General features: G+C 42.4%; 1 protein-coding gene across 2 annotated transcripts in view; it reads left to right on the top strand.

Annotated features, from left to right (window-relative positions):
* Positions 1-6,649, top strand: part of znf385a (zinc finger protein 385A) — a 55,971-nt gene extending 49,322 nt beyond the window's left edge. For both annotated transcript variants that reach the window (XM_076739943.1, XM_076739944.1), the window contains 3 exons: positions 2,164-2,348; positions 2,706-2,798; positions 3,159-6,649. In XM_076739943.1, coding sequence (XP_076596058.1) covers positions 2,164-2,348; positions 2,706-2,798; positions 3,159-3,407 — 527 coding nt within the window. In that variant the 3' untranslated portion in view covers positions 3,408-6,649. The remainder of the gene's footprint in view (positions 1-2,163; positions 2,349-2,705; positions 2,799-3,158) is intronic.
* The last annotated feature ends 6,581 nt before the right edge of the window (positions 6,650-13,230 follow it).

Raw genomic sequence — 13,230 nt, 5'->3', positions numbered from 1 at the left:
TTAAATTTGAATAATAAGTAATAATCAATAAAACTGCAAACACCACCACCGTTATGGCTAGATTAACCTCTGAAGGGCTTTTGGAATTCATGCTTTATCAGTCTAATGACTCCACAACAATAGATTTTGTTACCTCTGCCTACTAGCATGTTAATGATGCACACGCATATGCAAGTATGAAAAGAGATCACTCATATACAGAGGTCACAGCCTGCTGTCATCCAGTTGACTCCACATGTCAACCTCTGGATGACTGAGAGCTGAAACAGTTGAAACTCGGGAAATGATCTGGAAGTAATCACCCTCGAAATCAAAACTGTGCATATTAGCGGGGTTCAAAAATAAAAACACATGTCGTGCAGACATCAAGACAGGCAACGTGCCTGTCACAGAACAAACAGCAGAGAAAAACGAAAAAAAAGAAAAACAGTATGTTATGTACATAGTGTTATTTCAAGATTTCTGAAACAATTTCCTGTCAGCCCAGCGCCTATTTATGTGTTTTCGAATGTGCCTTGTCTGCTTGTGTCCTGGTTGACATTATGAGTCAACCTTACAAAGACAAAAAAATCCAGTGGGCCGTCCATTGTCAGACCAAAATAGAACGAAGGCAAAAAAAAGACACGCCAAGAGCAAATTTCTGGCCATGAGCAAAATCCGTCATTCCAGCCCCTTCCTCCCCAGCGGAGCCCACAGCCTCCATGCTCCCCACCGGCCACCCCATCCAAATGATTTCTCTCTCCTCTGTAACCTTAACTCTGGGAGGGACGTCAGAGAGTGGCTAAAAGTCAGAGCCAATGACAGTGGGATGCTCGACTCTGAGAGTAGAGAGGCGTAGCAGTAAAGGCTGTGAGGGGTTGACGGGGGTGGGGGGCATGACTAAAACCTCTCAGCCACGAACAAAATGTGTGATTACTTGACGACATTCTTTGGTGTGACCACTTGAAAGGGAAAGTAATGTGCGAAGAGATACTCTGTTCAGCCACCTGGAGTGGGACTGTCCAAGTTAAGAAAGCGCTGCATGCAGTAATAATATACAAAAACGTATGCAGCGTTCATCCCCTCAGTTTAGAGAGCTGGTGGACATCTTTTATTGACAACATCTGACAGCATATGTTCTTTGAATTGCTGAATGTTTTCATTCTTGCTGGAATCACGATCAATAGCAGGGTGCTGAGCTCACATGTAACTGTTTCCACTTTGTTTTGCTGAGAAACACATTATACTGAGTTTTATCATTTAAGTGTTTTGTGTCTTATACATCATCTATAAAACAATTTGGATTGCCCAGCAGTACTGATGATAGACAGATCATTGTCTGTTTAACCAGAAATATGATTGTATGAAGTGTAATACAGCATGAACCTTATTCAGAATCAGATTTGAAATATCTTCCTTTGTTCCCATGATAACAAAACACTGAGCTACGGCCCTTAAAATATTGTTATTTCATCACATTAATATTGAGTGAAACAGTAAAAAGTACAGGTGACACGATCAGCACAGCAAATCCATCCTCAGACCAGACGAACCTGCTTCTCATAATACCCGGGGCATAAATTTCCAGACGTTGGCATTTACAGTCAAAATTATTGATCTTGACAGTGAGGGTTCAGTGGTCCAGCGCTGTCATTGATGGCACACATGGTGATATAATTTACCACAGCGCACACTGTATGACCTTATCTCATCCAACCAGCTGAATCAAAAATGATCTACTACTTATTATAACATGAACAGAGAGAGCTTTGAGTGCATCGTCCAGCTGTCTGACTGCAGCCCTCTAGTGGTAAAAACTGAGCACTACAACTTTATACTGAGACTGGCTCTGCTGTGCATATGTGGTAATATACTGGAGAATCAAGCCATTGGCTCATTTTCTTTTCTTTCATGCCCTGATATTTGTCACCATCACTGTGTCTCCATCAGTGCTTTGAGTTCCACAGAAATGCAGTCCAGACTCATTTTACTCCAGACAGATGAAAGCAGCGTGACTCATATGTTATAAATAGAGTCATCTCCACTGCATTCTTTCATTCGATTCTATTAGCTTCTAAATATGTAATTTCATCTTGGTTAATGGCATTACTGACCTGTGTTTTTGCTTGTGTGTGTGTGTGTGTGTGTGTGTGTGTGTGTGTGTGTGTGTGTGTCTGCCTGCAGGTACCAAACACAAAACTATCCTTGAGGCACGGAGCGGGCTGGGCCCCATCAAGGCATATCCTCGCCTGGGCCCCAAACCCAGTGGAGAGCAGGGAGGGGGGCCGGTGGACCCCAACACTCAGGAACGAACCTTCCACTGTGAGATCTGCAATGTGCGGGTCAACTCCGAACTGCAACTCAAACAGGTAGAAGGAGGAAATTATGTTCCCCATGTATTTTAATGTGAAAATTGGATTTGATTGTCATCTGTAAAATATTTAACACAGAGCATTTCTGGCTCTTTGGAAATAGTTCTTAAGATGACTTTTTGATGCGTTGGTGAGAGCATTTCTGATTGCCATAATTGTCTAAATTTGGAGCACAGTCTCATTTCATTACATCACATTGTAAAATCCATGGTCTCCAGAATGGTCTCAACACATAATCATTCCCAAAACTGTACATAAATCTGCTTTTTCACATGGCTGGATTCTTTGTCTATGGGAAATATTTTCGCTCAGGGAAATGTCAATAAATTATGTGCCTGCGTTCTTTCCTTTCAGCACATATCAAGTCGAAGGCACCGGGATGGCATGGCGGGCAAGCCTAACCCCCTCCTCAGCCGGCACAAGAAGCACAGGGGAGCTGATCTGACGGTAACTTTTCAAGTTTCACTGTTGAATTCTGACTCCTCTCGTAACACAGTCAGCAAACCTGAGATCTGCAGATCAGATAGACAGCGATAATCGAGAACATGAGGTCTGCAAGGCCGCGGAGTGTGTTGGTTTGATCCCTACAAAAGCCCGATGTTCAGTTTCTCTTTCTATTTTTTTCTGTTTTGTGTATTCCTCCATAAAATATTAACTCAAGTGAACTGAAACATCTGCATTACGGCATTGGGGTCAATCTGTTTCCCCTCCATGTGTTGACCTTCTGGAACTAATCATTTTATCCCTCTCTCTCTCCCTCTCTCTCTCTTGTCTTTTGTCTCTCTGTGCACCGCCTTCTGTTTGTAGTCTTCTTTGACCTTCTCCAAGGATCTCACCAAAGCTTTGGGTGCAGGGCTGTTGCCCAACCCCTTGGCTGTTGCTGCAGCAATGGCCGCTGCAGCTTCCTCGAACCCGCTGGCTCTCCGGGCAGCAGCTCCTGCGCCCCACCCGCACCATCACCTATTGCAAGGCCCGCCTCTCAGCCACGCCATCCTGAGACCCGCGCCCGGACCCATCCGCACCACCCATGGGCCAATCCTCTTCTCCCCGTACTGACACATCACCCGTTGACTTCGGCCAGTCAGGAACAGCCACTCCAAAAGCACACTGTGAAGATACAAACATGATCAACAAACAGCAATTGAAGGGGGAAAAAAAAAACAACCATTTGAATATCGAACTGAGAGAAAAGCAAGGGAAAGAGCAGCGGAAAGGAGTAGAAGTATGTCTCTCTTTCTTCCCTTTACCTGAAACTCTCCCTTCATTTCAAAGACTTCTGAGTGATCCACAGATGGAATGAGCAGAGGGGAGATTTTCATTATGCATTGAACTTCCTTGTACATCTCTCATCTCCCCCGGTCCCTCTCCCTTGCACTGTGGCCCTGTCATGGCCGCCTCGATAGCTACAGAAGAAACACACGCAGACCTTTCTAGAAACATTAAAACCACACGTAGTGTTACATAATTATTCTGGGCCAGGTTGGTTTTCTCCTGTCATCGCGGCTCAATGTGTTCTTCTCATCCTATGCACCTCAAAAACCAAGACAATAATGTTATGTCAGTAGGGTAGCTGCTTCCATCGGTCTTTGCTGTATGCGCCACATGTAGCTGTGGCGGCCTCCATGGTACTGTACATGTCCCCTTCTGCGCCGGAGGCCAACAACTCCTCAGTTTGTGACACTAGGTCCTCGCTAGAAACAACATGACTTCGGCTGACAGGCAGGTGGTAGCCGCATCTGAACATGTCTGGTGCTGGGGTGGGGGAGGGCAGGGGGGTTAAGAGAGCAGAAAAGTGACTGTGGGGGATTGCACTCCCCTGTCATTTCCTGAGACAGTGAGGTGAGAGGAGGGCTGGCACGGGTCAGTGGATGGATTGACCCCAGGCAGCATGCAGACACACACAGGGCCAAACGAATCTGTGTTTTAAAATAGACTGTACCAACAAAAATCGCTACAGGGTACATCTGCCAACCTCCATTACAGTCAGAGAAGGGCCTCACTAAAGGGAAGAGAGGATGGAGGAACAAGCAGAAGTCGCACATTGGTACATACTGTACTGCTGTATTTGATCCCTGTCTTTACCTTTGATTGAGTTTGATGGCAAGAATCTGCTCTCTTATTTACAGTGATGAGAAATGCTGTACTGGAGAGCGCGTATGTTTTTGGTGACACTACTGTTGACATTAAGCCATCAAAAAGAAGGTTATCGACATCCTCGCGTTTACCTGGTCTTCATTCGCAGGCTGATTCACTGTGTAAGTGGGGAAGTTTGACTTAAGGTTGACCCTGTGTACTGATGTATTTATGTCGTTTCTGCATGCAGCCTTGCAATAAGATCCTGCAGGGTCAGGCTTGTGCATCATTGGGTTGAACTCTTCCATTCCTGCCCGATCCTCCTCCTCTTCCTCACCTCCCCCATGTCCAATGGTTCAAATGAGTTTATAGTGGAGGGCACATGGACGTTGGCAACCATAATGCTCGAAGGGAACAAATTATAGAGAGGAAGATGAAAGCCAAATACATTCTCGGAGAAATGATCTTGAGCTGGAGTGACAACCGAGCTAGAAGCCCAGCGAGGCCGCCCAGAGCGGGAGCCGAGACATCCAGCTCAAGGCATCTATCGATACTTCCTGTCTTACAACTGAAAGCCATGAAATGCACCATGACTTGTTTTCTTTTACAAAGACTGGTGAGCACTTTGTTTTGTTTGGTTTGGACTGTTGGTTTGCATTTATATCACACATAAAAAATGGAAAACACGATAAAAATATTTTTGTAGGTAGAAAATGTTAATAACTGCATCCATGTAGGGAAAAGAAGAGAGGGGTAGAATTACTGGATGGTGGTGATACATAATTGTTGACTCAGACAGACTGACACACAGGCCGACCAACTGATTCAGCGGGGAACCACAAAAGGTAGCTAAGCAGCAGCAGCAGAACCATCTTGCTCGACGGCTTGAAACTATCACCCTTTTCTGAACGAGATGTACACTGTGCCCTTTCATTGAGAAGCAATGAGCTCTAATGTCTTACCTTTGTCTGAATATTGCAATGCAATGAGCAATTTTTATCAGAGTGACTTGTTATCATTGTGACATGTTGTGACATGTTGTCTGGAGTCATGTGTAAACTGGGAGCACGCCAGCTGACAGACTTTTCTGTTCTTCCATGTGGAGTACAAGCCCTCGAAGGGATTGAGAGGGAGACAGAGAGAGACAGAGGTGTAACTGGGCTTAGGGACCGACCCTTCATATTAAAGGGCCTTTTTACTATGGTAATCTCTGCTTGGGGAACAGGGTACAACGCCAGGTATCAAGGGATTAAAGCTAGATTTGTTCAACAGGCTTATTTTTAGTTGGACTTACTGAGTTGCATTTTTTTTTCTGTGTGTGACAAATGTGTTTAAGTGAAAATCCTGAGGAACATTATCAATGCCATTACTTAAAGAAGAAGCTGGCTTGGCGTTGGCTTCCACCGCTGTGCTCTTTTTCGTTGCTGATCGAAACCTTCTTTGCAGAGTTCATTTTGTGAGTGAGTTACTATTCCAGGATTCGTGCTCTCCTTCCTGTTGGTGTGTGTACCATATGTATTCGAGTGTGAGTTGGGACCTGCTCTCTCCCCACTTCCCACCAATCAGAGACAGAGGCAACCTGGAGCTATAAAGTGGCTTAATACAGCAATGGAGATAAAAACCTGCACATGTTTGGTTTGGGAAGATTGATCAATCATCCTGGATGCTATCAGAGACTTGATCAATGACTCAGCCAAATGAAAGTACTGCAATATTGCCCCTGGTAGGTCAGCCAAGTAGCAGCAGCGCCACAGATATGTTCATATTTTCTTAGATATGTTCATTCTGTGGTAATTCCCACTGATTCATCCTTATCCTCCATTATTCATACACACATGGCAAATAAATGTTAGATTCCTATTTTCTGGGCAGGTATTTCATGTTAGCTGTGTTTAGGCTACTAGCCTTAGCCTTATTCTGCCCTCAGCCTCTCCCAGAGCAGAGAGAAAGATGGAGAGGCTATGTTGTAATTTTGTCTTGCCAATAAAGTTATTTTTGAATTTCATTGTCTGAGGGGACAAAGAGTTTGTATGGCGAACTGTAGCAATACCTGACTCATTCTGGCTACTCTTGTTTATTGCAATAAGAAAATTAAACAATAAATGTGTATGTGAGTAAAACATTATAAATGTAATTTAAATGAAAAAGAAACTTTATGGTAAATGCTATTGGTATCAAGAGAAACCATGGTGGGAAAAAAGTAAATGTCAATAAATCATTAAATGAAACAAACGTCTTCAGAGTTTTTAATGAATCAACCACTGTTTGGTCCAACACATTCTATCAAATGGCATAACTCATACAGAAAAGATAGAAGAAATATCTGTGAGCATCACAGTCCCAATATGTGCATGCCACTAATACCTTATGTTTACAGAGAAAATGCACACCGAAACAGATTTTCATCCTGTTAGTTCACTTAAAGCAAACACATAAACTGTGAAATAACGAATCATATATGTTGTCATTAGGTGAGAATAGCTGCAGTGAGTCCATTGGCAGGGAAATGGTGATTGACTCATAGATTCTTTTCTTTAAATATGACACAAAGAACAGTTTAAAATACTGTAAATGCAGAGTTTTCAGCTGTGAATCACAAAACCCTTCTCCCAGTAAAATCACCATCCTTACTCTCATAAACTAGGAGTCTCTGTATTATTAACTGTCCACGAGGAAACTCCAGGATTTGTCTCAAGATGACATCATCGCTGCCATCTGGTCTCTGTGCCTTTCAAAGAAAGAAAAGACTTGTTCACGCTCGATCAAAAGACACACAACTTACCATTGTAACATCACTGCAGAGTGAATTCAGAAAACTATCTGGGGTCTGGACCTCTCACAAGATAAATCTGAGGGGTCACAAGATGACTGATGGGAAAGAAAAGAACAATATTGTTCTGATACTCAAACTGTCATATTTTTTTTCAGACTTTTCTGTAATTTCTTGTCAATTGCGAGAATCTTTTCTCTTTTCGGGCCTCTGAAAGTTATTTAATATGCTCTCAGCTTAGATTCAAGAAGAACTGCAAGCAGACATGGCTTTATTTTAAGGGCTCACCTGCCAAAAATGTTGGTAATCACTGCCTTAATGCTTAACTCAAAAGTTAAAAATAATTTTCTCCCCCACACTCTTTGACAGTACACTCTAATGTAATCTAACGCAACTGCCATAGCATGCATTCACAAAGCTCACAATTTTTCGGTGAAAGTTTTGTCAGATATGTGTAAATTAAACTATATGTTTGTTACTGTGGTCATAATTTTTTCTAATTTTTTGTCTTCCCTATTTACATAAATTAGGAGGGCACACCATCAGAAACAGCTCTCAATACACTGTAATGCAGCAGTCCAATACAAAAGCATCACTAACTATAACCTCAATGCTAAACCTCTGTGACAGTGTCAACAGAAACGGAGCATTATATGCATCATAAAAGTAGACTTTATGGCTTAATAAAGAGGGCACTGAGGTTATTTGGTATCCATGGAAACACTGGGACTTCACGACAATAAAAAACATTTTTTTATGAGTTTGAACAAGTGAGCATTCGACCATGCGTTTTTGCAATCAGAAACATGAGCATAAACACTGTGGCTTTTTACAATGACTCATTCTCATCTCAGCTGCTATCAGACGTTGCTGAACCTCCATTGTGAAGCAGCAGATGCAGCTAGTAGGAGTAGAGGCTGACTGGTGCTGCATTGTACTGTGTGATGAAGAGCAGCCATTGTTCTGTCTGGTTAGCATTGCTGATTTCCCGTTATAGACAACCCTCATGTCGTTCCCCTCTGACTTTTTTCAAGCGTTCCTAAACACAACGACAGCTTGCCTGCGTCCTGTAATAACACACAAGTCAGCCACTAGATGGCCCCACTGCCATGGGAAGCAGGTCCACTTGAAACAATGCAGTAAAGCTGTAAAGAGCTGTTTTATTCTGCATGACAGGATCAGTAAAAGTAATTCACGCGTCAAGAACGTATAACACTGCTGTGCTTTGGGTGCAATAATGAAGATGGGTGATCAAGGACTTCCAGTACTGATATCAACAGTATGCATAATCACTTATTATGCTGAATATATGCAGTATGTAGCGCTGCCTTTTCAGCTCTGTGAATATATAAATGAGCAATGCACAGCCATAAGTCAGTGAAAAGGCCATGAGCAAAACTGAACAGATGGTTGCTGTATTATGCTTTCTTTATGGCCACACTCGTCAAAGGCATTATAAAAGTAAATCACCCATCGCTCTCTGCTCTCAAGAGAAAATCATATGTCACTAAAGTCACTAAACTGAGATGGATCTTCAGAGGGTTTGTTGTACTCTGAAGTGCTGCAGTCTCAGGTATTTAAAGCTTAACTCTGCAGGTATTTGGAGGTAAGTCTTGCATATTTGCATACTTGCTTGGAAATTTTGGAAGATGGTCATGTTGTTGGAGTGAGAACTGCATGGTGTGCAGAATATTGTTTTATAATCAACACTTTTATTTGATGAAAGTTGGATTTTCTCAAAAAATATTATGACTATGAAACATCACTCTGGCCTTTGTCTAGTTTTGTTAATCATCAGTGTGCAAATAATGATGCTCCATTATGCTGACTGTGTAACAATGACACCTTATTTTTCAGATATTTATAAAATTAGTACTTGTAAGCAGAGAAAGCCCTCACAATGCCTCTTACTCCTTCTAACACCACTTCTGTTTTTTCATTTCTATACATCACCATCCCTGAAAGCAAAAGCTTAATGCATGGACCTAGTCTCACACAAGGGTTAGGGTTATAAGAGGCAGAACCAGCCACTCTCTTCTTGAGAGCTCCATGCATTGAGATGTGGCAATAACACAGTGAGATGGTCAGACAGAGATCTTCAAATGGAATTTGAAGAGGTAGCTAAAGCACCTGCACTTTTCTAAATGGAAGTCTGGGCTTACGAGGAGACGGCATGTTCTCCCTTTCTTTCTTCTCCCACTGGCTCCTTCTCTCCTTACAGAGTTTTGCATCACACACATTGTATTCAAAGAGGAGATATGAGACTGATCTTTTTTACTGATGTCATGGTAAGACTGTCTTTTTCCGCGTGGGTAAATGAGATAAAGTTATTTGCTAACTGGATTCAGACAAATTAATTAGTCACAAGGAACGAATGAGATCAAACAATCCGGATGCATTTTGTGCACACATTTCCAATCTAATTGATATAACACATTCGTTTTAGGGTGAAATATAATCACAAAATTAGAGATCTGAGACAAATCAACTTCAATTAAAAGCAAAATATAGGAATATATATATGTATACATATAAAACATCTGAAGAAGCAATAAAGGCAGCCACAGTGGTATCAGCAAACTCTTGTTCAATCTAGATTTAGATTTATTTTTCCTTCTGCAAGGAAAATTGTTTCCACCTTCCATACAACCGGAATCAGAGTACACAAGTACATCAAACCTGACAGAAAACAACAAACATGACAGATACATACATGAATTCCACACATCATGTGTTTCTTTACTTTCCTGACATAAATCATATTCATTGAATTTGGCGTCACTCCATATTTTTCCTCTGGTCATCGATGGGGCCCCTGCAATGGCTCTGTGCCCTCCCAGCTCAGATGCAAGTCAACTCTTGCACAGAATATTGTATTGTAGGTGTTTGGCTATTGAAAGACATTGACACAAAACCTTGTCTCCAAGGGGAATGAATCATCTACAAGGTTTTGGTCCATAATCTGAATGCAGACAACAACCTTGAAGGGCCTTCAAATGGAAGAGGTGAGCTTTTCAAACTACATTAATTTAAGGCAAAAAAAAAAGTTTCAAAAGCTTTTATGGATTAAGGGAAAAAATCCTGACGACCATGAGATACATTTTGAGCAAACAGATGTCACTGAGTGAAAGCACGCGCAGGATCTGTGCTGCATTTCAATGACAGAGTGAACAAGCTCAAGCATGTGACCACAATGAAAATAGTCAAAACCCACAAATGATACCGTATCAGACGGCAAGTGAGACGGAAGAGGACATCATCAACAGCATGACAACAGATCTCTCTCAGCATTACAGCTCAGGTTCATCCATGCGTGTGCTCTCCTGTCTGCCTCCACAAACATGAGATGGCAGGTTCAGGTGCATCAATGAGGCGATAATTAGGCCCGTCTCCACAGACAGTCTGGGACGAGAGAGAGAGAGAGAGAGAGAGAGAGAGAGAGAGAGAGAGAGAGAGAGAGAGAGAGAGAGAGAGCGAGAGGGGGTACAGCAGCGCAAACGAGTCCGTAATCTCATTTCCTTAACTATTCGCAAAATTGTGTGGAGACCAACTCAAACTGGTTCTTTTCACTTCAGCTAGTTTTTTTTTTTTTTTTTTGTTTAATCTAAATATTTAATGTCATCATTACTAATATTTGTGCAGCTGCTTGGAGTGTTACACCCGATTACATTCTCCAAAATCCCACAACAGCATACTCTTACTGTCTCAGAAGACAACAGATGCTTCTCATTAGCGTCTCAGGTTTGACCGCGCCTCCCTTGTTATGTCCCACTGAATCACAATTCTTTGCCTTTCTATATTCTTACTATTTGGATTAAAGGCAACACTCTGCTCTGACAAACATTTGGCAGTCCTCCCTTGGCTGTAGCATCTCTGCAGATACCTCAGGACACAGCACAGACATCTGAGGAAGGCAAGCGGTAGTGGCATCAGTCCTCCCGCTAATATCTCGTCCTCTTCAGGGAAATTAAATAACTTCTCAGCAATCCATGCAATAACTTCCACTCAGGGTCACACAAGCAACATTCCCTCAGGTAATCTCTACATACAAGGGCACCATGTCATACAACATTAATTTAGACGTGAAGTACACCTTCAGCCTGCTAAGCTCATCATTAAGGACTCGAAGGTAATAGTTGCCCGACATGTTGCTCTCACAAGGCATCTTAGTAACGTCTCAGCAGTTTGAGGGCTGAGCTGACAGTGGCCAAGTTGTGTTGGCATGGCAGCAGCTCGAGACAAAAGCCACAGTTGTGAGAGAATAGTCTGCAGTCCTTCATGCTGGAGTAGGCGGTCAAGACAAATTGCCCTTCTGCACTGACGCAGCACAGGCCATGCAAGGAAATCCAATTAACTGTTTTCAAGCAGTGAAGATCCTTCAATAAAGCGTGTGGTAGATGAAAATGTACACAGTTTGCTTACAATGATTTTTGTCCTTGAGTGAGAAGGCGACTTAAGAGAGAGAGTGAAATGTACTGTAATTTAGCACATTTATTAAGTATCGGTCAAATGTCAGGGATTCAAATTGTATCCAAACTTACTATATGCAGGTGCTGGGGGAAAAAAAAGATGTAAACACCGAGGAGTGAGCTGAAGGGAATCTATTAGAGTAAAAATTCATATACTCTCTTTCTGTGCAGAGACAGATGCATCCATTTGAAACGATGTGACCGTACTGCCCTCATACATCTATATGTCCTTTATTTTGCCATTTATCCGCAAAAACTCATTAATGCTCAACGTTAGAAATGTATACAGATACAAATTGAGCCTTCTGTCCATACTCTGCATTAACTTTGGTAGTATTTGTGCACGTTTTCTGAAGGCTTATAGATAAAGACAAAAGAGCGCACAAGGACACAATAAGCGACACACAGTCCTACTTGGTGGTGCCACACTATTCCTCTGATAAACAGCTGGCAGCAACAGCTAAATATGCTACACTGCACTAATAAAGACAGGGAAGAAGAAGATACAAGCTGATTAATATAGACCTAACAACACAGGATCTAAAAGACTTGAAAGCTCACCAGCTAACAGATAACATTTAGAACAGCTGCTCCTGGATAATATAGGAATTTATTGAGTGGATAAGGAAGGAAAAGGGGAGAAGGGACTGCAGTCCAGAAAGCCTGGGGGTCGAGGCTTGCGGATAGAAGATCAACAGCGGTGGATGGAGAAATGCTGGAGCGCACAGAGCTCAGGTGGTGTGAGTACACTGTTGAAGGCACATGGTGATAGTGTTACGATTTGTAAAACAATGTATTTTTTGGATTTACCCAAGAGGCAGATTATCAGCACAAGAAATCACAAATAAACCACAAACTACAAAAACCCGATATACAAGAAAACAAAACGTCTACTACACCATGGCGAGCGGGTAGGAAGAGAAAACGCACTACTAAAGAACAAAGCCAAAACTAGGAAGCTACACTATGGTTAACAACAAACTAAGACAAGATCTGCACGCAGGCAACTAGGAAAACGAGACAAGGAATACTAGGAAGCTATGAGCACAGGAAAAATGGCTGGGAAGTCTAGGCAAGAAGCTTTGACAATCTGATAGCGTGACGACTCCACCACGCTGCTTAAAACAGGAGGCGAATCAGTGGAATCAGCCTCAGGTGCGCTGTCTGCTCGCGCCACCACCAGGCCACACCTCCACTGCAGACATGGAGAGAAAGTTAAAAACACAAACAACCACACAGAATGACAAAACCAAGTCATAATCACACAGACTCTAACAGGTAGAGGCACAGATGAAGCCAGGTGGGGATGGCTGTGGGCTAGAGGCTATAGAGGGAGGTGGAAGCCAGAGGTTGGGCAGTGTAGTGGAAGAGACGCTAGAGCTGGAGATCAGGGCAGAAGAACTCACTGATCACAAAGAAAAGACACAAGAGATTAGGTACTGATAATCAACACGAGAGAAACAAAGACTAAATATAAACTTCTACTCATAGGTAGCACTAGTAAAGCAGCCAACTCTCTCACAAGGCAGCAGAAACAATCAATGGAACAAATCCTCTGCAGTCCACA

This window comes from Chaetodon auriga, chromosome 10, assembly GCF_051107435.1.
Source record: "Chaetodon auriga isolate fChaAug3 chromosome 10, fChaAug3.hap1, whole genome shotgun sequence".
Classification (NCBI taxonomy): domain Eukaryota; kingdom Metazoa; phylum Chordata; class Actinopteri; order Chaetodontiformes; family Chaetodontidae; genus Chaetodon; species Chaetodon auriga.
This window is presented reverse-complemented; position numbering and strand designations above follow the sequence as displayed.